Source organism: Equus quagga, chromosome 2 (assembly GCF_021613505.1).
Source record: "Equus quagga isolate Etosha38 chromosome 2, UCLA_HA_Equagga_1.0, whole genome shotgun sequence".
Classification (NCBI taxonomy): Eukaryota; Metazoa; Chordata; class Mammalia; order Perissodactyla; family Equidae; genus Equus; species Equus quagga.
Window position 1 is genome coordinate 34,897,086 of NC_060268.1, and position 26,676 is coordinate 34,923,761.

General features: G+C 37.3%; 1 protein-coding gene across 9 annotated transcripts in view; it reads right to left on the minus strand.

Moving 5' to 3' along the window:
* Nucleotides 1-26,676, minus strand: part of MEIS2 (Meis homeobox 2) — a 202,517-nt gene that overhangs the window by 45,192 nt on the left and 130,649 nt on the right. For all 9 annotated transcript variants that reach the window (XM_046654220.1, XM_046654219.1, XM_046654217.1 and 6 more), the window contains one exon: nucleotides 13,781-13,857. In XM_046654220.1, coding sequence (XP_046510176.1) covers nucleotides 13,781-13,857 — 77 coding nt within the window. The remainder of the gene's footprint in view (nucleotides 1-13,780; nucleotides 13,858-26,676) is intronic.

Sequence of the window (26,676 nt, forward strand, 5' to 3'; positions counted from 1 at the left end):
TCTAGGATTCATCTGTATTAGTGGTACCCAGTGAGAAGGAATATGCTTGTTTTGGAAAGAATTCTTGATAGGGATGAACTCTGGTGTAGCAACATGTCAAAATAAGCAGTGAACCCAGAAAAGAGACTCTTAGGAAATACGAAGGCCCTTCAGTGCAGAAGTGACGTTAGAGACTAAAGAGCTTTACGGCAAAGTATGACTTCCGGGGCAGTATGGCAGGTAGGGGAAGGGAGAAGGCTTGTTGATTAGACTGTGTGTTGAGGTCAGTCAGATGTGATTGATGGTGGGGTACCACACAAATGTTCCACTGATTTACATACTGAAATAGCATAGTTCTAGCTACTCAGAGATTCCAACTTTGTTCCTCCCTTGCCATGTAGTCAGGAATTGACAAAATAGATAACTAGCCCCCAAGATCTCAATATCTAGAGTCACTTTAGACAAGCTTGACAAATGAAGGTGACTGTTAAGGTGGTGAAATCCGATCTGATGATCTCAATGACTCCAAATTCAGTGGCTTTTGGGGAAACTCTACATGCACCCTTGGCCTATTGTTGGAGCTCTTTTGCCCTTCTGAACAGGGGTGTCTAGCTTGCAAGAAGGGATTTAAGCAACAGCTGATCAAAATGATCAAAATAAGGCACTGTGCATAGCCTCTACATAAAAGCTACATAAGATACACTTTTCATAAGATGGCATTTCATTTTTCTCTAGTGCTGCCTTTCAAAAATATATAAATCGCTAGGAAAGTGACAAGCCAAAAGTGTATGAATGGTCACTGTTGAAGTAAATTCCTTTAGAGCCGTGCAGCCACAGCAAAAGGTGCATGCTCTTCAGGGCCAGATCAACAACACGCTGTTAGGAAGACTGTGTTTGTTTTCTTGCTGACCTGTCAGGGAGCAGGATGCCAAGGAACTTCACAAACAGAAAAATCTCATGATGCAAGTCTACATGCTTACAAGAACAATTTTTAACTTTCACAACTCTGGAAAATTGTGGGATCGCTATTGAGGTCAAAACTTTTATGGCATAAAAAAGTTTAGCCCTTTAGCATTCTATTTAAACTTGGAGAAAGAAAGATATACCTCAGTAGCTTGCCTACTCCTCCATTTTTATGAAGAACTTTGTGTTTTAAATAGATGTAAAACTATTTTTTTTTTTTTTTTTTTTTTACTGTAGTTGGTCTTTCTGATGGAAGATTTTAAATCATGGACTGAAATCTTGTTCTCTATAGGATTCTGCCTTAGGAAGCTCCTGTATGACCATATATGGAGTCGTCCTTTTTGAGGTCCCCTCTAAATAACGGTTATCGGTGTGGACATGTCCCTAAATCTCTAAGCTCCTCCCAGGACCCTCTGTCACCAAGGCCTCCTGCCTCTTTCTGGACAAGCTTATCTGCTCCCAGAGCCTTGAATAACATCTGTACCTCAGACCTACCTTTTCCTCCCCTTGTGCGGTCCCACAGTGTTTCCTGTTATTCTGACCTCTTCCCCTATGGGGCTCATCTCTATTTTACGCTACCTATTGTGAAAACAAGATCATCTTCCCAGAGAAATCATCAGGCCCCACTCAAATCTGCTGTCACTGTGGAAAGAATCCCCAAGCCCTTCTCCCCAAGGCACAGGGCCCAGAGTTGTGGCTCCTTTTTCTGTTCGCACCCCATGCTGAATTAGTCACCAAATCCTGCCACATTTTTAACAATAGAGATAAAATCAGTTGCTTTTTCTTTATTTTAATGGTGAAATCTCTGATTCAAGTTCTGTTTCAGTCACCTATAGTCTACTGTGACTGGTCTCTCTCCCTTTCTTCTAATCAATTCAAAATACAATGGTTAAAATCCTTTTCATCTCACTTGCTTTGACTAGATTTTTTTTTTCAGTTCACAGGCTTAGAATCATAAAATAAAAGAATTTTAAAGATAGAAAGGACCTTAAAAATCACCCAGTCCCCATTCTTTTATGGATTAAGGAATAGATACCGAGAAAGGCTAAATTGCCCAAGACCATGCAAATGCTCTGAGCTGGAATTAGACCCAAGCTGCTGTGGTCCCAGTCAGTTCCCTTTAACATAGCACACTGAATCATCTTTTGTGTGAACACCGGACCTTGCTCCATGCCATTCTCCCATATAGCTGTGGACTGGGGCGTCTGTCTCTCTCACTGTACCTCACACACCTGCAAATTTCTTTTTCTCTAGTGATAGAGAGCTGGTTTCCTCCTAGATTCCTTTACTCAATTTCCCCACTTTCATGGTCTCTTATACTATTTCTTTCCAACTACTACAAGACTTCCTTCCTCTGATTCAAAACTCACTTCAAATCTAATCTTCTCCAAGAAATGGCACGCTAGTGGTCACTCTCTCACCTCAATATTCAGCTATCATGTGCATTTTCCTCTTCCGCCTCCTCTCTAGCTTATTTGAATTCAATTCAGCAAGAAGTTATGAGCCCCTACGAAGAGCTTAACACTGTGCTATTGAATAATCCCTTTGTCACTCAAAAGGCAAAAACCCTCACAAAAACCCAAGTCAGTCCAGAAATTATTTCAAACCCTCCACTAGTTTGGAAACATAGCCAAAGACGAGGGCTCTCATTCATAAAGCACGACCTAATTTTCTTCTGTTTTGATGACTAAAGGAATCATTTTCTCTTTGGATCCATTTTGGTCTATTTGCAAGTGTTGCTATTAGCCTATGGAAGAGTTTTTAGGGGTCTAGCAATGGTAGTCCTCATTTTTTTGTGTGTATTAATGATTTACTGGTGTTATTGGGAAAACTATATCATCTCCATGAACTGCCGATTTTCTCAAGAAATTTTACCTGTTTCTCCTCAGAACAGATAAAATTCATTATAATACACCGCATGGAGCTTCTCCCAGTGCTTAATAAAATTGTGTCATTAGAAGTATTATTTAAAATTAGTGAAATACTGCCTGGGGCTGGAAATATTTTTATGTTATAAAGATTTTCTGTTTATTGGAATTTGACTTATTCATAATATCTAAAATTCTGAATTTATTTCATCACCAACTTGATGGTAAATTGGCAGGCATTATTTATTTAGGGTGTGGGATAGGCAAGCTTTCCTTCTGAGACCAAATTATTGGCAATTCTTTAATTAATCTAGTAGAAGATGAATTGAGACCACAGAATATTAGTTCCTGCTGATACTCTAAAAACATGACACTCTTACATCATAGCTAATGTTCCAATCACTAGGGACACAACATCCTGAAAATGTTATGCTAAATGAGAGCTACAGAATACTCGTTACTATGATGGAACCAAAGTAGGGATTTGAGTTATCTGCAGAGCTTTGGAACTGGGGCATATTTTTAGTCTATGGGTTATGGCCCCATTTCCAGAAAAACCTATCTGAGCCTAATGTAACCTAGCAAATCTTTCAAATGAAATAGTCTTGTGGGAGCCAAGTTGTCATTTTCTGACATATTATTTAGGACTCAGCTCAGGTTTCATTCTTTCTTCTTTCCCCACTTAAACCCCCAGTTCATTCTACATAAGCCCCATTTTTTAATTAAGGAAAATGAAATTTGTAATATGTAGAAGGGAGACACGACCTCCCTTGTGAGCCAACGTTGCTCCTCCCCACACACCATTAAAAAAATAGAATCCAGGGGTGGTTGTTTTCTTAATTGTTATCACTTTGTCTTTAGTACAAAACACATGGCAATAATTTAGTGAAGTTCAGTGTTTCTCTTGTGGCAAATTGATAGCCTAATTTTATTATGAGTGGAACAATGACTTCTGGGAGCAGGAGAGATTCCCCGAGAACTACACATAACTCAGTTGACTAAATGTAATACTTGGAGAAGGTAATGAAAACAGAGCTGAGGCTCAGCAAGGACTAGAAGATTTCAGTTTCTCGCTCCTGTCAAAAGGCTACTCAATAAATCATACCTGAAGCTTATTTAATGTCAGAAGCCAGTAAGCTGACAAAGTGCATTGGGGGTGCTCACCTCAGAAAAGGCACACTGAGTCACATGATCATTGGTCCCTGGACCTGATGGGGTCATATAATCAGTCTATGGATTTTAATAAGTAATCTATTAAGTTCCCTTTGGTGCTAATTATTTTACACTTCACTTGTTTCCTGTTTACTGACATTACTTTAGTAATTTCATTATGAAAAAATTACAGGAAAGGTAATCCGTATGACTTTTACCATTCAGGGAGTTTCTACTTTTCCCTTTAATATTCTTCTTCTACACCAGCCCATTCGACCAAACACAAACACAAAAACACAGAATCCATGGGAACATCGGAGGATAACAGGAAACCTGCATATTTAGCAAAGCAAAGAGCCAGACTGAGTCACACAGATCCAAGACCATCAGGATTTAGTAACTCATAGCTAAGAAAGTATTTGGAATTTACCCTATCGAACTTGGCTTCAGGTAACACAGGAAATAAACCAGCTGTGACCAAATTCCATTGTGTGACTTTCTAGACACCTTTATGAAGAGGAAATTTGCTCTTGGCACTCAAAAATACCCGTGCATCCTTTCAACTGCACTGACAAATAAAACAATAAGAATCAGATCCACAATTTAAAGAAAAAAAGACCAATTTGCCCAGTGAAATCCTCAGGCATTTCATTGCTTACATTACTTTGAGTATTCTCATTTATCAGACTAGTGGAATCAGAGTCCTATCTCTTGAAGAAGGTACTTCTCTGAATTTTAAAAATCAATATGCAGAGACAAAGAAAGCTGCCATATGTTTCATAATTTTTAAGTGAAGTAATATCCAAAATCTAGGTTTAAAATAGATGAGAGTTTCGGGCCAGCCCCACGGCCTAGTGGTTAAGTTAGACATGCTCTGCTTTAGCAGCCCAGGTTTGGTTCCTGAGTGTGGACCTACACTGCTGGTCTGGGGCCATGTTGTGTTGGTAACCCAAACATAAAATAGAGGAAGATTGGCACAGACGTTAGCTCAGGGATAATCCTCCTCAAGCAAAAAGAGGAAAATTGGCAATAGATGTTACCTCGGGGTGAATCTTCCTCAGCAAAAAAAAAAGAAGAAAAAAAACCCACAAAAAGCAAAAAACAAAAAGGTGAGAGTTTAACCTTGAAATTGCCAAAATGTCAATATCAGGTAAGTGAAAGTATGCAAACATCTGTGACCATCTCTATGAAGGAGCTCTATTGATCAATAATGAAGAAAGAAATCCTCTGGCAGTCATTCTTATGATATGTCCTTAGTCAAGAATGGCCTGGTCCTTCTCAAGAATTGAGCTGAAACCATTAAGCCAAGACCGTTAAAGAGATTTTTCACCTGTGGGCTTTGAGGTGGATTTGAATCCAGATCTTTGGGGATTAATCCACTGTCCCACCACTCCTTTAGTAATTACTGCTAAAGTTTTTGCTTATCTAAAGGCTTTAAGGAAGTTTGGAACTCAAGAGGTCAACATTAAACAGCCTGAAACCTCAGCTTGCAGGGACTTATCTAAAAGATAAGCTGTTTCTAGAGACAGACGGGAAATCTCAGATCTCTCGATGTTTACCTTGCAAGGGAAAAAGAAAAAGAACCCTGCATGTGTTTCAACCTGAGAGCAGAATTAACAATTCTGGACGAGGGTAGGGAGTTAGCCGCAAGTCTATACCGAATGATCAGTCAGCAATAATAATTCTGATTCATGCACAAAAACCAAATAAACCAGAAGCCAGATTTTCTATTATGATTACAATAAAGCAATGAAGCAGGAAAAAGACGTGAAGAAAGCAAAATTTAAAAAAAAATAAATCTCTATGTATTTTTCTACACAGGTTTCTAATAATTTTGCAGATAAAAATGAGTTTCCTTGCTTCCAGAGAATAGAGGAAATAGCCCTGAGTGTCATGAGTTTGGCAGAATTACTGAGACAAGCATTGGGTGGTGCCACCTCGCCCATGCTTGCTCTCTAATCCTTGAAAATCCAACACAATAAAAACAATAGCAACAACAACAAAACAAATCTCTAAGATCAAGAGGTTAATAGGACCTACATTTACTCATTAACAGAGGATATTCTCAATTAAGTAATTTTTGGAAGGCCACTCTCCATTGAATGAATACATGAATGAATGAGTGAAGTGAATGAGGATCTGGTCTAAAGACTATTCATAAAGTACTTATGTCTCTCAGAGTGCATTTTTGAAATAAATTTAAAAAACACTCTATACTGTGGGTAAAGGAAGAAATGAGGAAAAAATTTACTGGAAAAGACACCAATGTGGGAAAAGGCCTGAGAATTCAGAACCAGGCTGTAACCATCGAGACTCCTATTTTTAAGAGTGAAAAAAATTAGAGAAAGTAAACAACACGGTATTGGCATATTCTGACCTATCTTTATACCTTCCTTTTAATAGCTTCTAATTTAAGGGCTCTGTTTAAACTTTGCATTTACAAGCCCCTTGCTATTTTCTGCCTTCTAGAAATAAGTTAGAGGGTAATTCGAAAATTCCTTTTTTTCCAATGCTTTTTTAAAAATACAGCTTTATCCATCTGTGACTAGGGTTAGGAATACTTACTGAATCTGTTGCTTTAAGATAATTTTGTAATATTTTCAATAAATTATCTTCATTTTTTTTCCTATTTAAAAATAAGTCGATGCCATCCTACTTTAAAATCATGCAACCCACTGTAACATAGACTTTTATTTCTGTGTTATTTTGAGAAACCATGTAGATCATGCCAATTGAGATGGATAAAGGACTTATTTGAGCAAACCTTGTCTCTCTTCCAAATACTGGTATAATGAAGTGCAGAAGTAGGTAGAGCCTTGTGCCTAACACAGGCCTTGTCTGTGGAGTTTATTGTCTTCATCAATGAAAGAGAAGGGGCTAATTCTAAAAATCTTCAAATATCAAAACAAGTCTACATTTTTGGCCGAATTTCTTTCCATAGTCAGAGACTTTTGAAAAATGGTAACTTTCAGCATGAGAAATTTTATCTTCAAAAAAGTTCTCATTTAAATATTTTCTTTAAGGGGCATTTTTTGGAACTGTTTCAGAAACTTGTTGCATTCCTTTTTTGTTGTTTTGTGTTTTCTCTGTAGCACTGTACTTTCCTCTAAACGAGGAACTTTTTTTCTCTCCTTATTGGCATTCCAACCCAGCAAAGAAATATGCATCCTGAGATAATGCTGCCAGCTTGCTATGAAAACCATATTTCATTCTTTCTTTGCAGAGCGAAAGGGAAAAGCACAAAGGAGCTGGTATAATTGAATGTAAAGGATTGCAGCAAACCTCCCTTTGAGTCCCTCGCTGGCATCCCCTTCCTTTATATCCCCCTCTACGCCTTTTGTTTACTACTTTTAAAAGGCTCTTGCTGAGTCTGAGCTCCTTGCCCAAATTTGGACTGAATCTCAATTTCTGGAAGTGGTACTCCCATCTCTCCAGGAGAGAAGGTGTGTAGAAATGCTGATCTGACACGGCAATGGATTGCAGGTACAGCTGCCTAGGTCCAATACATATCTTCAGTTTTCAGATCAGCATGGGGATTTCACGAATCTGTGGCAAGAAGTATGGGAAAATATGGTAATACTCTCTCTTATTCAAAATTGGTAGGCCAGGTGTCGATGCCCTGGTCACCCCCAGTTACATTTGCTATAGAGAGAGCAAAATGAAATTCATTTAAATTTCAGGGCAATCTCTCTGGTTAAACATTAATCATGTGTGTTTTTCTTTTCATATCTTTTAGTCTAATTTCCCTCCTCCTTTTAGTTTTCCTCTCAGAAATAATTGTGGGTCCCCAAGAAATGGTAATATGACCATGGAGACAAAGTGACTGGGATCTGGGTAAAGATGGAAAGGAGACTAGAAACCCTATCGCTGCCACAAACTCAGTTCTTCAACCCCATGAACGACGGTTGGTAAGAAAATGCTTTGGTTTAGCCAAAGACCTCATGGGGCTGGTTGGCATGGCACCCCTTGGCATCTCTGCTTCCTTCCATGGTCACTGATTTTTCTGGCATAGGAAGACCATCTGAAAGAGAAGCATTTCACCTCAAGCTCACCAAACTGGAGTCCAAAAGCATGCTTTTCTGTATTCATTTCCTCAGCATCGGCAGTTTCAGCACATTAAATGCTGACAATGAATCTAGCACCTGGCAAATCTGACTTGAGATTCAAATGGATTTTTATTCAGAAACATAGATGTTACTTGGAAATAATCACCAAAGACGGCAGCTATGTGTTTAACAAATGGCTGCGGAGGAAATTGCTGAGCAGAGAGAGGATATTTAGTCCGGCAGGCTTGTTCCCTTTAGGTTTATCTCAACTCCACCTCCCTGGTTTATCACTCTCCCCTTCAATCCTTTTTCTCTTGAGATAAAAGTGTCCAGCTGTCTCTGTACCTCATTTAGATTTCTTGCACCACTGGCCAATTATTCCATATGTTTACTATGAAATTATTTTACTCAATTCCCAGCTTACTCTTGATGTCCTAATATCACAACGTATTTCCTGGTGTCTGTTCTCCTTGCCGTGGAATGACAACATACACACCTTTGAAAATGACTTTTCTTTGCTGTAAAGAAGTGTGGCCTCTTTTACCGCTTACCCAGCCTCCTACTAATTAGGCTTCAAATTGAGCTTGGAGTCTCACTGACACAGGGCCTGAAACTGACCCCCTATCTTGAAACCCACCTCGAACACTGTTATCGCCCTTCACGTGTAAGCAGCAAAGAAAAGCATCTGGGCACCCAGATCTAGCTGGACTGATGGATTCCTGAGGAAAATGATTGCTTTCCTTAGGCTAGCACTCTGTTCCTGTCCATATTTTAATCAGGGCTGGGAAGTTCTAACAACACTACCTTTTCTTTTCAGTGCACTTTTAACCTACAACCTGTTTTCACACACAAATTCTTTTGTCTCCACATCATTCCATTTCGCACATAAGAAAACCGAGTCACCTGGGTAGTTAATGAGCCTTCCTAAAGGGAAAGGAAGAAGGCTGGAAAGAGAAACTGATTCCCAAGATAACTCTCCCGGCACGGTTCTTTAGTCCTAATTGAACGAGCTCCTACACAGTCTAGAAAAATCGTCAATGTGGCCATATTGAAGCAGGTAAAACAAAACTGTCGCCTTCCATGAGGAAGGTCTACAAAGCAGGTGTGCCATTATTAAAAGCTGTTAGACCTCGAAAGATTGTTATAAGACCATTGACGGAAAGGTGGGGCAAACAGGACCGAGATATTTAATATCTCCAGTTTGACAGGCCATACAAGGACATTTAATCTATTGCACAAAGGAACTCTCTGAAGTACCTTCAACTGGAAAGTTCTTTGAAATTTAAGTTTCATGCATTTTTTATTTGGGGCCCTGGAGACAGCGTTCTATCAAGAAAGTCAGTCCTTTATTCCTAGTATACCTGTATTCTGTCAATAAGTCACTCTGTGGATTATGCTTGTTGGTATGTAGATAAAATATAATTACTGCAGTGACATGAGTTTTTGAAAGTACAGTATTTCTTCCTTTTAAAATTAACCTGGAAATAGGAACTTAAAAATTAATACTGTAATTCTGATGTACCACTGAGGAAAGTTACACGAGAGCGTGGCAATGTCAGGATTTTTCTCACAGTATTTTTAGTGTAAGAGATTTTAATCCTCAGAGTTAAGACTTTCCCATATTTCAATGATTACTATTGTCAAAGATGTATGAATGCATCCCAACAAATCACCCAAGCAAGAACTTCCTCATTAAAAAAATGATTTAAAAAAACTTTGTCAATGAAAGCTTGTAAGCACGTCACCTGAGGAAATAACTGAGCATTAAGAACCAAAACTTTCCTTCAAAACGTCTCACCTTCACAGCTATTTGAAGCCACTTACCTCCTAGGGCTCCCTAATCTTACCTCCCTAGCATCAAAGAACCACAAAAAGAAAGGATCATGTAAGAAACTACAAAAGTCTATCTTTGTTTAATATAAAAGCTATGCACAGTAAGTTGTCTGCTCTAAAATTTTATTTCCCTTTAAATCTGTCTATTTCCCCCTGAAAGAAATCTCCATTCTAGTTTGTAAGCTATTTAATGACTTCTTTATTGATATCATTGTATGAAATCATATTTCTCTCTCGTTTTTACAATTAGTGATTTTTTAAACATTTTAGCAATAGATAACATCTATTGTGCATGCCAGCACCATGCTGAGCGCTTCACATGCAGCATTTCTTGAAGTCTTACAATTACATAAGATATATATAACTATTGTCCCCATTTTACAGATGAAGGAACTAAGGCTCAAAGGGCTTAAGTAATTTGTGGAAATTCAGACATCTGACAAATGGCGGAACCAGGGTTTTAATCCCACAGGGTCAGTTCCGGAGCCTGAGTGCTCACCCTATCATGCTATATTATCTTTCGAGTTTTAATCAATATTCAGTCAACTTACACCATGTTTGCTTCTCCATTGTGAGGAGGTTATTCAGGTTAAGGATATTCGTTTCTTTGCTTCTCTCCTAATGCATGCACTTGGGTTGTTTCACAGCTGATTTCACTCTCCACCGACTAACCAGCATAGAAAGCCAGTTTTACCACTCGTGATTAGCTTTGGCAGTGAATTGCATACATTGAAGATCTGGTTATCATCGTTAAAAAGAAAAAGTCTTAATTAGAGGATTGATTATGTGTGGACTTCAGAGAGCTAACTGTCGGAATAACTGACTTCGTGTCAAAAACTCCACTCCTTTCCTGAAATCACATTTTGATTTGGTTGTATCATCACTGTTTGTATTCTCCCCACTGTAAATAGATTGGAAAAGCCCATTCAGATTATTTCTTACGTCGGCTGCTAAGATAAAACAATCTTTAATTCCCTTAATTATCTCTTAAACTTCCTTTTTGCTTATTTGTTCTAAAATTACTGACTGATCTTAACATGTCTGTTTTTATTGCTTATTGCTGTCGTCCAGTGCGTGGAGCCATGTTCTATTGCTTATTACCATAGATGCTATTTTACAATGCCACTTAACTACCCTGACCTCATGTGGCCTTTCTATTTTAAGAGGTAAGTGAGAAGCAGGACTAGAAAGCAAGTCTTCCACGATTTTCTGATTTGTATGCTTTCTATACTATTCTATTTCTTTGAGTACAAGCCTCACAGCGCATAAGCCTAAAGTCCTGGCCTTGCTCAGAGAAGTGGGTATTATTGCCTAGTAGAGCTGGCTGAATGAGGTTTAGGAACTGCTCTCTGATCCCTGTGCTTTTTTGCTAAGAGCTCTCAGGGCCTGGAGAAATAGTTGATAGTCCACTCTTCTCATGTCTTAGTCTTCACTTTGCACTTAAGAACAGTGATTATGCAGCCTTTTGAAAGCACATTGGGTGGCTTTCTCTGTTTTGAAGCTGACTTCATCAAGGCACTGGACACTTTCAAAATGTTCTAAAGTAGCTGATGTTTTCTTTCAAATTTCTTTCTGAAATCCCCAGAAATTCGGTCCCTATATGAAATTCTTGGTAGTCTATTAGAGCTATTTGCTGTACTATCCTCATAAGTCACACCTTATTATCAAAGTTATGGTAGCTATTAACTAAGAATTGGACCTCAGGGCAGGATTATAGGGTTTTTCAGAAGGAAGTGTGAAAATTAGGAAGATGGAATTATTTTGTAGAGATGTAGGTGTCAACGTTTATGCCATATTATGGAAAGTATGCTGTGTGATAGGCTGTCACATCCTAACCCTTGGCATTGTGTGGCAAATACAGCTCAAATTACAGAGAAACAAGAAACCTAAACTATCACATCGACAGAACTCCTTGTACGTGCCTTGGGGCTCAATGGAATTCAGAAAATAAGGGTGCTCTTTCCAGGTTCCAACCAGGTGTCTAATTGTGAGAAACACTCATCTTTAGAGACAGGACTTTAGTTTCTTCACTCTCCAAGTGTAACGAATACATCAAAAAGTACAGGTCATGGATGATATGGAACAGCACTTTCAAAAAGAGCAAGATCAAATGTCAATGTCAAATATCAATGTAGAAATATTTCATTTCTCTCAAAAACTCACACCACAAACTCCCTTGACTTGCCCTAAATTTACAAAAATTATAATTCTAAAGCAACATCAACGACATCAAGGACCATTGTATACAAAGTGGCTTGGGTAATCAGTATGTTATAAAATAACGTGCGGGGCAAATAAGTCTCCTATAGTTAACACAGAGTGTATTCATTTTATTGTTTTAGACCACTGAGAGCTTGTGCTAGGAACATAAATGAGAACACGTATGTCGACATATATTATATGGAGCTCCACTATGAGGTTCCTATCAACGTATAATCACACACACATCCCTGTCTGGAGATTACAGCCTTTATTCCAAGTTTTTGGTCTAAAGGGTATCTTTAAATGTACATAGTTCCAATCTTTAGAAGAAAATTAAAGTGATTTCAAGTCTGTATTGTCTATCCTTTCTTTCTGCCTTTCTTTTCAGGTTAGCAGTTTATTTCTGCATTAATCACCCTGACAGAAGCAAGGCAACTCAATTTTCTGCTTCTGTAGGTAGGCACATCACTTTCTGTACAGCACTAGGCATGAAAAGGGCTGCAGCTAAGCTTTGGTTACTGGTGTAATTGAAATGCTATCCACACTATAGGGTGCATTAAAGTCAGATAACGGCAGTTCCTGTGGCCAATTTAAGTAGCTTGACTTCCCTGGGAAAAAAAAAAATTGCCTGACAGATAAGGCAGACAAACTGGCTAATTCTCCAAGCATGTCTCTCATTGTGATCCTAGAAAAATGAGAAAAAAATGAATCACAGAACCACAAAATCAATTGACCCTCGGGTAGCTCATCAGGCAGCGAGGCTGATAAACCTAAAAGCTTTGTTAATGTCTGCCTGCCTGTGTCCCACAGATAGAGCACTTTGTAAATGAACCTGCTTTGATAAATATATTAAGGAAAGCTGTGAATAAAGGCAGAGACTTCTCATTTGTAAATACAACCTCTGCTACATGGAATTAGAATGATAAAATGGAGTTCCATGTAATTAAGTTTGTATAAGGCCTGAAATCCGTGCAAATACTTTCCCTGAATTTTGAAAGAGAACTGTCAGTTCAATTAATCTGAACATCACCCAAGAATGTACCGAACAAAATTAAGCTGCTGATAAAACCTGGGCCAGTATTTTGATAAGTAATTCCTATATCATTTCTTGGCCACTGTGATCATTTTATTTAATCCTCCGCCCCTCCTTTTCCTCAGTTACCCTCTAAGCCACATACAAAAGGTGATGGTCCACGCACCAGCACAGGAGTACTCTGTCAAATCGCAAAGGTAAAAATGGAAAAATACAGTTTTTTTTCTGTGTTTAAAAAAAAATGAGGCAAATAAATTTCTATTAGGAGATGCTAAAAAGCCTGCATGCACGTCACCCCTCAAAGCCAAGACCAAAGAAATCTTCCCAGGACTGATAGCTCTGTATGAGGCCTGCGCAAAAAAAAACCCCACAGAGTTACAATTTTCAACTGGAATGGTGTGAACAGAATTTGCAGTTTAATTCGAGAATTTTAAAGCATCAGAGATGAGAAAAGTGAGGTGGAGAGGAAGAGCGAGAGAGGAGAAAAGAAAAGAGAGAGAGAACAAGAGAAGAGGAATAAATCTTACAAAAACCATTCACCTATTCCCTTTTCCTCTCCCTAGGTACTACTTTCACACCTCAGGGTAGAAACACAGAAGTTATCCTCCTTAATTTCATTTGTTTCAGAAACAAAAGAAGAAAACAATTATTTAGAAATCTCATTTTAGCCATGGGAGAAAGACATTGATTTTCGGGTCACTCACCAGTTGTTTACTTGGAGAATTGTAAGTCCTGTGTCTTGCGCTAACTGTTTCTTCTGCTCTTCGGAAGGGTACGGATGCTAATGAAAAAACAAACGTTTTAAAAGATGTATCAGAAGTTAAGAAAGAGTCACTTACTTCTAAGAATGAAACGACCGTTTGTGATTTCTTTAGCCTACGGCTTGATTTTCCTAATCGCAGCTTTTTTATCGTGTATGGAGAAAGGTGGGACAAGAATCCAGAAACCTGCATTAGCAGCCCCCCTGTTCCTGCCAGCCTTTGGAAGGCCAGCCGTAAAAAGCAAGGTGTTGCAGCTATTCAATTTCTTAAATCTGTGAAGGAGGTAAAGCGCTTTTGTGATGGCGTCAGAATTTGGGTTATCTACAATCATTTCAGTTACACTAAGGAAACTAGTTTCGGGCCCATTTACTTTGCCTCCTGGAAAACCTATGTGAAGCCCTTATTCTGTGTTATCTTTGTGAGATGGCTCAGTATACTCATTATTTCCTAGTTAATCTGAGGTTATAGACAGTAAAAGTTTGGAAAGTGAGAGTATATGATCACAACTATCCTTGGAAGCCATGGCAACCGATTCAATTACAACAAAGTTTACTGACAGTGTATTTACATTGACTCCTTTAAGGGACAGTGGAAGATTCTTCCATTTTTACTGGTTACGGCTCTGGGTGAACAGGGTCACAGGCAATGGCCACACATCAAAAGGCGTCGATTATGTGCAATGCGTCATATAGAAATTTTACATTTTACCTTAAAGCATGGCAATAAGAGAAAGAAGCCATACATTTCAGTGTTTTTAATCACAAATCACCAATGTCTATAATGAACCATCCTCCCATTATCTAAACATTCTCCTCTCTCATTCTAAAATCAAGGATTGCTATTTTAGAATTGTACATTTACTTTAAGAGACACTGTAATGGCGTGCACATAATTATAAAACGTATCTGTTAAATAGGTCCCTGCTCTCAATTCAGGGTTTTCTTAACCAGAAAAGTAAACTTTTATCTAGCATGTCAGTCGTTCATAAACTAGAAAGCCTTTACTAATAAGTATTTCCCATCAACATTATGAAAGGGTGCTATTAGGAACAACAGAGTATTCCATTCAGAGCATTCTAACCATTCCAATGTTTGAGAGATGGAATGTTTTTCAGTCATCTAAGATTTTATTCTTCAGGTATTTCATCTTCTATAATAGCATACATTATCCAAAATGTGCACAATTGCTGATTAGCAAACCCAAATGCCATTAGGTTAAACAAAATCCCCTATATAGCAAAAGGGGTTAACTAGATTTGTATTAATATAGAAGCCAGGCTTTTAATATTCTGCAAATGTTAACAAAGAAAGATGATAATGTTGAGTTAATATGGGTTAAGCATAAAATGAAAATAAATTTTTCTGATTGCGAGGTGTTGACACTTTTTTGGCTGGGGCCTCCAGCCTGTTCCTGAAAGCTGTGTAATTACAGAAGGCTTTTCCCCTCCTTCCCCCTCCTGCTTCAAGCCTACCCACATTAGTAATGACCCCTCCACTGCTTCAAAAACCACTAATGGTCTTCAGCACGGGCAAGAAAAATGAACAGGATAAATTGGAATCCACAGTCAGTAATTTGCATCCTATGAGGCTGCTCTGGCCACTCACACTCATTCCTGGCCATCAATCGTGGCCTGTCAGGTGCTGCGCTCTGCCACCATGACAAATACTCCTCCTAACACTCTGATTCGTCCAAACAATGTAATTGTCCTCTATTCTCCTTTTGGTAATGGAGATAATGAATGACTGCGCAAACAAGAAGGACTGCTCATCACAGACGCTGGGGTGGCTTCAAACTGGAAAGGGCCTAGGGTACAAAATTTAATTGACTGAAAACACCGGTTGGGGAGAAGATCACCAAAAGATCCCAAATCCTTCTTGTCATGATCTTTCCCTGCCAAATTCAAAGGAGGAGCACCCTTTGACTTTCTGTCCCTCTGAGATTTTGAAAGCCTAGGTTTATAGGCAATTGACCCAATGGAAATAAATGCTGCAAATAACAAAAATGAAAACGGAAATCACGACTCATCACAAGAGTGTATGGTTCTGCCTTGGTAACGTCGTCCAGAGTGCCGTTTCTTTAAGCAGTGTTTTCTTTTTGGTGTGTTTAGTCTTGCTCACTGTTGCCCAAGACAGTTCTGACAAAATGTCGGTTGTGGGGGGGGTGTGTGTGTGTGAAAAAGAGAGAGACAGAGGCAGAGACACACACGCATGCACACACACATACACAGAGAAGGTTTTGGTGAAACAAAGGTTTAGGATGTTAAGGAAGTAGAAGAGTAGAAAGGTGATGTTAGTGGAGAGCCAATTCCTTCAAGTATGACTGTAAATTCTGACTGGATAACAAGAATTCGTTCCAGGGTTTTATTAGAAATTTACTCAAATGACCACAAAATTACATAAACAGTGCATTTAATCTTGGGAATCCCTGAGCTGTACTTTCACTATGAAGGCAATTGCAAATTCCATCCACAATCATTAAAAAAATTGGGACCTTACCAAAATTCACCTTGCACAGATGGCTTTTTTTTTTAATTAATAGGGAAGACCATAATAACTTTAACTTATTTAAATAACGTTCTGTGGTTTTTGAACATTCGTGATTCTATGCCCCTTTTATACATGAAGTGGACTGTTTATCAGAAAGCGTTCTGGCAGTCAGCCACTATATTTCTAAAATTAAAAAAGGGATGGAAAACAATCAGCTTTCAGAGGAATTGGAACCATAGCAATGTGTTTTGGATTAATTTATAAATATATGTATATATTTAAGGCCAAACTGTGGAACTAGAGAATTTCTACTACATGGTCTATCATATGCATTCTTCTTCTTTATTAGAACAGACATCATATTGAAATAATAAACCTGGGAAGCCTTCACTTCTTCTTTGATGTATATTACTAAATGTCTGACTGGCTCAAATTTAAAATAAACTTTGGTCTGTTTGCACTTGAAAACTGGAAGTAGACCACAAGCAATAATTTGTTGTCAGTTTCCATATTCTTGGACTAAAGCTATAGTTTAGTCTGTTCACTGTTGGGGGCCAACGTACTCTGGTCCAGTGGCCCAGCGGTGGCTCAACTAACGCATCATAACATAATATTGAGGATGACGATTCCCTTCATTAACAAAGAACCAGCGTAGGTCGAAGTTTTTCACATCTCAAAATAATTCCAAAGCCACTGTTGAATAGAAGAAGTGAATCACAAAGATCCTCTTTGACTATCAACTGACAACTGTTCAGAAAGTTACTAAGACACGTATGGCTCACGACTCAATGTAGATAGAAAATATTTTTTAATTGCCTTTTTTCTAAAGACTCGTTTGAAAGTAAGATATTATCTTTATTCAAGACACAGATCTTAGTTAGGCCTTCTTCTTTTTTTTTGCTTCCTTTGGGGGTTAACCTGGTTTATTAAGTACACGGAACTGGATCTACAATATCCTTAGGATACATCAGTGGAAGAGTTTTTGGGTGAAACCACTTAATAAGAATCTTCTTTTGTGATGAACCCCTCTCCAATGATGTCTAAACTGGAATTGACTTACGGTGAATTTTATTCTCGGTTGAAAAGATATACTGATGTTTGAAAATACTTCTAGTGATTCTTATAATCATCTCATGAACTAGAAGTACATGATAAATGAAAAAGGTAGTACCTGCAAGGCTAAAAAATTGGAAATAACCTGTCCACCAAGTGGATCTTAGTTAAATAAAATGTGAGGTTCTCATGAAAAGGTTTTCCCCATATATTATTGAGTGAAAAAAAGCAAATTGTAGGACAACATGCATTATCGATTTTTTTAAAATAGGTAAATAGATAAATAAATAGATATAAATATACACAAATCTATGCTGTAGAGCAAAAAATATCTGGAAAAACATACACTGAAAAATGGTTCATGTTGTGTAGGGCATGGGGTGGAGGGTTTTATTTTTTGTTTGTATAATCCTACGTTGTCTGCGAGAGTAGTGCTTCAAATAATTTTTTAAAATCCAATATTAATTTTAAAAATATAATTAATGTATTGTAATTGTAGTTAATAAACTCCATATTTTTAAAAAATCATACTAATTTAACTGTTTTATACAATTAGATATTCTGTTATGTTATGGTAACTCTTTCACTGGATATATATATATTTTTTTAAAGATTGGCGCCTGAGCTAACAACTGTTGCCAATCTTCTCTCTTTTTTTTTTTCCTGCTTTATCTCCCCAAACCCCCTGTACATAGTTGTATATCATTAGTTCCAGGTCCTTCTAGTTGTGAGACTGGCTATTTTTAAAAGCAGGACATCTCCAGGACCAGTCCTGCCTCTTAGGTTACCTTCCTATCTTAAGAGCTTGACTCACTTACTGGTCTATAAAGTTTACTAGATGAGCTCGTTGAAGAACAATGTGCAGTTTGTCAAATCACTTCTGTGACGATGTAATACAACCATTAAGAGAAATGATCAAGTAACTTGTTGGGTAGAATCTTAGTTTGAGCAAATACTTGGAAATTGATTGTTTCGATTACCACTTTCTTTTCCTCAATCCTCTCCAAGATGCCAATTCTTTTATAGAGTTAATCCAAGTGACCTTGCTTTTGATGATGCCACTCATACATGAAACTCTCTAAGCAATTTCCCAAAGGTGGACAATGACACTGAATTGGGTAAATGTCACCTATTGCTCCAGAACCATGCTTACTAAACTGGGTTACAAGCAGACGTGCTAAAGACCTAACCCCTGAAGATGTAAGTGCATTTTCCTGGAATATCAAATTTATTCAATGGTCATCAATTTAACACCCTTTTCTTATGTAAACAAATATTCCTATGCTATGATTAGAATGTATACTACGAATGAAATTTGAAGATAAAACAAGAAACAAGATATTTAAAACTCATCACATCCTCATAGTTGGAGGTAATCTCTTTTCCACTAAACTCATATAGCAATTTACTTGGTATTTATAATTTTTAGCCTTTCATTGTCATGCCTTATTTACATATCTTGTCTTTATTAAGTATAACTTTCTGAGGGTAAAGCCTTGGGTTTTTTAAACTTCGTATTTCTCCCTCATTCTGTCTCAGTGTCTCTAAACATTTGTAGAAAGAATGAAAAAAAATAGACGTAAGTTCTCATTCAAACTTTGTCTGTTGTTCTGTCACTTTGAACAAGACTGCCTGGGACCCAGTCTGTGTGATGGTAAAACGAAGAGGTTAACAAAGCTACACACGTGTTACAGAATATCTATAGAGGGGGCTGGCCCCATGGCCTAGTGCTTAAGTTCGCAGGCTCCTCTTCTGTGGCCCAGGGTTTCACCAGTTTGGATCCTGGGCCTGGACATGGCACCGCTCATCAAGCCATGCTGAGGCAGCGTCCCACATAACACAACATGAAGGACCTACAACTAGAATATACCACTATGTACTGGGAGGCTTTGGGGAGAAGAAGAAGAAGAAGAAGAAAAAGAAGATTGGCAACAGATGTTAGCTCAGGTGCCAATTTTTAAAATATATATATATATATGTATAGAGATCGTAATAATAAAGTTTGTGATGGTTAATTCTGAATCTAACTCTCTCTGACACACACACACAAATACACACCCCTCTCAAGTTGTCTGAGCTTCTAATCATTATATTTTGCAATAATAACCCTTTGCTACTCCACTGCCAAGCTAACTTCCTGTTTCTACCTGGAGCACTTCTACATGAAACATGATGTATCTCTTGCTTTTGTGTCACTGTTTCTAAATCTCTGCATTTTCTGGGTGTCTTATCCTTGCCCCTAGTTCTTGAGATCAGAACCAAAAAATATTAGAGTCAAAAGGGTCTTGTAGACAGAATATGGCCTGGAACCTAATTTGCATAGACGAGGGAACCAAGACTCACAAAGCTTAAGTAACATACGCCAGGTCATAGAAACAGGCAGTGGTAAAAGCCAGGATAACCACCTGCTCTCCTGACACTAGTGGAGGACTTTCCCATTCTGACATTAAAGTTTCCACTGAAGTACCTTTTCCTCTTTCTTTCAGTTATAATACCCTGATTTTACTTTAGGGATGTACTCGGGGTGGCCAACTGACCCAGGCTTAGCCAATCAACATAGTTAATCATTCTGGCTGCATTGAAGATGGAACCCAAGTTAGGTTAATGGGAGTCAATTGGACTGTCAGTCAAAGGTGTTCTCTTCTCACTGTGGTTACTAAGTCAGCAGAGTGCGTGCCTGGAGTTCTGATGGCCATTGTTGCCACCAAATGAGGACAGGCTGATTGAGAATAAACTCCTGCAGACAAAAGCAGAGCCAATAGACATAAAGAATAGATTCCTGACATCATTTCTGCACTTGGAGCCAGCTTTACCTAAAACCAGACACCCTTTACCTTTAAGTTACTTGAGCCAATAAATTACTAACTACTGACTAATACACATAGCATGATTTAGATTATCTGGAATTTTCTCAGCTTACTCCCTTTCCCCCTCCAGCTAAAAATTGACTGTTTCTTGTTTGAAAAAAAAGAAAAGAAAGGACAGAGGAGGAAGAAGAAGAAGAAAAGGAAGAGAATCAGGAAGAAGAGGAAAGAAAGGAATCATTTTGCTTTAATCTACACCTACAGACTGATCAAACATGGCAAAAATCTTGATTTGAGATTTAAAAAAAAGTTTATCAGAATTGTGATCCCAATAGATTAAAAAATCACCTGACTTGGAAGATCGAGGTTTAAGCATGCAATGTGTATGAAACTGTGAAAATTTTATATCTAAATTAGAAAAGCAAAATGTAAGGTAGAACTTTTATGATGTTTCTTAAAATGACCATACAGATAGTATATTTCACTATGTCCCTTTTGTAAAGTTGAAACTCTTAAGGGAGAGGAATAGAAATTTACTAATCAAAATACTGAGAAACACATAGACTCAAAAACCTTACAAAAACCAAAGGCTGTGATATTGCAAAATGACAAAAAACTGGTGCAATCGTTTGGCTAATTTAGGTTATTTGATTTCAGTAAAATTCCCAGCTACTAAAGGAGAGTGTATTTCAAATGTTGTGTGATCACAACGTTCCCCTCTGTTTCCAAGATTCTGGCATGTCCATCATGGCCAGTCCAACCAATGGATCCAGCGGAAAATTCTCCCCAGCCAGAAATAGTCACTGCCTCCCAAAATTCCACAGTGCTTTCTCTCCTCCTCTCTTGTGTTTTTATTCACTCCATCTTATCTTTTGTATATATATGTGCACTTGTGTTATATCCCCCTTGGACTGCAAGGCATTTGAGGACAGAGTTCAAGACTTTAACCTTGAACTGCCTACAGCACTTAAGCACAGTGTTTCCTACATAATAGATGCTCAATACATACTTGTTTGTGAACTCATTTCTGAAATTGATATTATTTTCTATTATAAAAGACTAATGGTGTGACATACATGATGTATAAATACCCAGATAAAAATGGAAAGATTCAAACAGTCATTTAACTGTTTTACCGACACAATATTTGGATATTTGAAAACATCTACTGAATTTTTCACTTTTCATCCAGATGTTTGGTGTCATGGAAACCCAGATTTCAGATTCAAATTAGTTAGTTGGTTTTTTTTTTAAATGCCAGATGTATATTTTGGAGGAAGAAAATGTGGCTATTTCAGGAGATGCATTTCCATTTGAGTTTACACGGAAGTAAATAGATTGAATTATAATAATCACATCTTTTAAAATTCAGAAAAGGTTTGAGAGTTTTAATAATAGACAGATCCTAAGAGATTAACATGTTTGGCTGATATTTAGAGCCACGGTAGGAAGGCCTCATTAAAAAGAGCAAAGAGAAAAGCACTCTCTTCTGTAGATAAGCTGAAGGAATACTGAATGAGCCCACTGGATTATCATACAGAGATTTTAAGAACCGTTATTAAATTTATTATTATCAAGATATAGATAAAATAGAAAAATGGAGGAGGAATTTTTTATGAAACCAAAGTTAATGACTGAAAGGAAAAAAGGAAGTGTCTTAGAACTAAGGAGAAACACTTTTTGCATCTGCAAGGAGAAGCATTATATTTACATTTTCTAGTGGTACGGAGGGAGTTCATATGGGCAGGAGTGACGAAATTAAGTGATGGTCGGATGCGACTGACACATTCTACTTTACGACTTGCAAAAAGGCATCAAAAATATGTTAGAAAAACACATTAGAAAACATTTGCAGATAAGATTCAGAATTTTAAGTACAATGAGTATAATTATTTTCCTATTGACTGAGACTTTAAAGCTGAGCGCAGTCTTATTTTGAAAATAACAGAAATATATTCCTAAGGCTAGAGAAAGATAATTTTTATTTAACATTTGTTAGGACGCTCCCATGAGCTGCTTGGCCATGCATGTTATGCTGCCTACGTTGCTAATGGGTAATCTTACCAAATGAGCCAAAGGCCACAAAATAAGGGCTTGACTCATTTAACAATCATTTCACATTTCCACACTATGACTAAATTAATATTTTATGGGGCTACTCAGTTCTATAGCCAGACCACTTTTCCAAAAAATTGAATTTTGTGCTTATTTATTTTATGGATCATTTGTCGAAATAGATTTCAAAACAGGTTTAGGCTATTTAGATTTTTCAGTGAACTGCAAAAGAAAACTCACAGACTCAGAGTTTTAAAACTAGAAAGGACATTAGCGGTCATCTAATTCAAACTTTCTCATTTATGTCTAAGGAGACCAAGGCAAAGTGGCTTGCCCAAACTTAGTTGGCCTCCTCCTTTTTGAAGATGTCTCTGATTTCCCTAGCAAGAAGAAATTTCACATTCATATAATCACAAACACTTCGAACATCCTATTTCTACCTAGGAACTATGGATACCAGTAGCCAGATTTTATCCTGTAAAGTGCTTAACACTCATATCCTTGATGTTCTAATGTCACCCTATGTTTCCCCATTTGCCACACTGTGCTGGGAATACTTACTTGTCTATTTGTCCTCGTAGACTTGAGACCAGAGACTGGCTGTCTACATTTTACTTCCAGAATCTAGTTCACTGCCTAGCATGAAAGAAGCATCACTAATTGCATGTTGATTTAATCAAGTTTGAGAATGCAAACAAATGAATTCTTTGCATCCTAAAAATACTATTTTGAAATGAGAGAAAAGGAAGTTGGTGGAGGTGAAAGCTAGATAGCAAATGAGAAGGAAGATTTAAGGAAGGAGACACTCAAAGAGGCAGATAGTACCAACCTCTTATGCACATCAAACATGAAACAGTGAAAATCATCTCTTATTTAAAACAAGAGTAAAACTTTATATATGTGAACTGAGTAGAAATTTGATGGTGACACTAAGAAGCTGTGGAAAAGAAATAATGGCATGGGACTTTTCATTAAGGTTTAATTTCTTGTTAAAAAAGCTAAGGGTTGCTTTAAAACAAGGATCTGAAGTACATGGTAGAGTTATATAATGTCTAGACAACTGAGATACTTATATCTAATCTTACGACAACAGTTCTACTTAACAGGTCCAGACACAGTGCCGTATGAGACTGAGTTAGAAGGAAATGAGGTCTAGTGATTACTCCATTATAGCATTTCTTAAACAACGTGAAAGAAAGCCTGGACTGAAAAATGTGGGGTAAATATTAAGGAATTATTAAGCAAGTTTATAAGCTACATTAAACAATTCCAGTATGTTTAGCTCCACTTTATTTGCATAGACCATACTATAAATAATTTTGTCTGATTTATCTTAAGAATGCACTGAAAGTTCAATTTGACAAGAGAAAACTAACATGGATTTAAAGAGGAAGGAGTTGTTTAAAGAAACTTAGGGTTATCTTTTTTTCAAAAAGGTTATTATCTCTAGCGTAAGCAATGGAAACGTTGTGGATATTATCTTCTTTGGTCATCTCACAGTACAGGATAAGAGAATGGGGTTAATGATAAGTTAAAAAGTCATAAAAATAAGAAGGAAGTAGCTGTAAACTAATGACTTCTTGTGATGGACAGTAGTGGTTAAAAAGAGACCCTTAATAGTGGCCGACCATTTCTTACACTGTATCAGAGAGAAGGTTTCAATCAGGGTGGCTGTGATGAAACGGAACTCCTCAATAAGAGTTAATTCTTTCATTTTCAAGGTGACCAAGATAAAAACTCTAAGGTGCAAAACACTAGCATCAGGAACTTGGTTCAGAGGTTCTGAACTGGCTTCTCTTTTTAACATGCAGAACTTCTTTTTGCATATAAACAAGCATTGGATACAACTATATACTTAGATGTATACTCTGAAAGAAGGGGGTGGACTAAAAAACTTGACTTATTTCCTGGTTTATTATAGTCTCATATTCTTGAGAAGTTTTGGAATTTATTTGATTATTAAAATACGGGAGAAATATCATTACCAATCTGTCATCAAAATACAAAAAAAGTAAGACAAGGACATTACCCAAGTGTTTACCTTACTTATGCACTGCACTAGTAAACCAAGCAACCAACTGATACCATAGTAAGAAAACTCTTAACTGGGCCATCAAAAAAGGTCAGTTAGCAGTATTTATTTTGGAATTCCCCATAGTTTTATCTTATCAATTTGCTTTTCCTTCCCTTTTTTAGAGCAGCCTGTTTAGTGAAAGTTAACTAAATCAAGATGGAGCCAGAACAAGGTACTGCCACAACATTTATCTTTGTGCATATAGTGGCTCCGGCACTATTTTACCTAAGCTTTAGAACACATAAATACTTTAAATATAGAGCGTTTCTAAGCAGATAAAAAAATCGCTTTGTGAGTTTCCAATTTGTATTTAGAGCAAATCAACTCATCAGTAAGTAGGACACCTTCTTCTCAACATACCTATGAATATATTTCTTGTGGTAGTTAAGTATCTAAGATCATAAATTATCTAATCCATATCATAACCAAACAAAATGAAAAAAATATATTTGTATATAAAAATGTATGGCTTCGTGACTCCAGCTATCAATTGACTAAACAGTCACTCATCCAAGGTAAAAGTGATTAAACACTGAAATATCAAATCATTTGATAGTATTTAACCTTTTACCACCGTAATTAAATGCTATGCTGAGTAAATCCAAATAAACTAGAAATTTATGGACTAAAAGAAAATATAGACACAAACATTAAAAGTTTTCACGGCAAAACAATAAGTATATATGCCAATATATGTTTATAACTTATTTAAATATTGGTACATGGCTGTATTCTTCCTAATTTGAACAGCAAATCGGAAAATATTGAGAAAGGCTCCTCTTAGCTTGGGTGGGCAAGTTGACTTTGGCAGAAAGTCTTCTCTAATTACCTTTCTACCATGTTGGCATCTGCTTATCAACTTGAGTGAAAAAAAGAGGAATAATGAGGAACACATTAAAAATACAAATATGTGAAATTACTGCACTGGCCATATTTTTTCAAACCGTTAGCTGGTAAGATTTTATAGAATCAACAGCTACCTCTTATTCCTCCTGATTTGTATATTAGAAATTGCTACTATATCTTTACATTCTTAGAAACAAATAATTCAATTTTTGCGTTAAATACTTCTTACAAGGATTTAAGAAGCCCTGAAAATGATTGTCTCCACAAAAATTAGACTTTAAAGCATAAACTTTTAATGTAGCTGAATTCAATTGGTATGAACCAGTACGGCCACACATGTTCTGACTAGCTGAGCATCCACGCTAATTGTTGGTGCCTGTTAGATAGTTTGGATGTTACCCATGGCTTTTCTGCATAATAGGCAGAGCTCTCCAACATTTCTGATACCTGCCTGGTATGCTGTATCTTTGGCAGATGAACTTAAGTTTGGTCCACTTTCCACCATAATACAAAGAGCATCGATATTTCAGAGCAAGGCGAGTTGACCAGTTGACCATAAGAGAACAGTTTGGAACAAAGTAGTTTGAAGTCAAGTGTGAAGGTGCCTTGACGACTCGTGTGTTACTGACTGAATCATATATTATTTAAATATTTAAATAATTTAAATACTCTTAATTGAGTAATTGGAAATATACCCTGATGCAACATAAGCTGAGTGGGTTTAGTTCTCTAAGAAGTGAGCAAAACACTTAAGGATTGCCACATGGCAAGAAATAAGCCACAAATGGCCTTTAGATTCTATCAGAAAATCATTAAGTAAACCCAAGGTATTATTCTTATGTATATACCATGAAAGTATTGATTAGGCATTATCTAAATAAGAACATTCTCTTAGAGAGGTAAGAGAGGGCAGTTTTTATTGAGGTAAATAGGAAGAGCCGAAAATTATCTCAAAGAGGTCAAAGGTATAAATAAAAATCACCATCCAACTCACAACTCTGATTCCCCATATAAGATCATGTCTTGGATTTGATCCAGATATTGGAGGATATTGGAGGAAACTAGACTGATAAACTCTCCTCCTTTGGACAGTCCCAGCTGACAATCAGTATCCATTTTTTTTTAAAGATTTTATTTGTTTTCCTTTTTCTCCCCAAAGCCCCCCAGTACATAGCTGTATATTCTTCGTTGTGGGTCCTTCTAGTTGTGGCATGTGGGACGCTGCCTCAGCATGGTTTGATGAGCAGTGCCAAGTCCGTGCCCAGGATTCAAACCAATGAAACACTGAGCCGCCTGCAGCGGAGGGTGCGAACTTAACCACTCGGCCACGGGGCCAGCCCCCAATCAGTATCCATTTAATGTCAAGTCTGACCTGGCAGAAACTAGAGGAAAGACTTTTTCAATTTGAGTATTTGAATATTTAAAATTTTCACAGAGTGTGTAATACAAGAAGGAAATTCAGAAGGAAATGTATAAACCACTACTTTATAAGGTCTTCGTCTTTTTTCTAACCTAACGAGC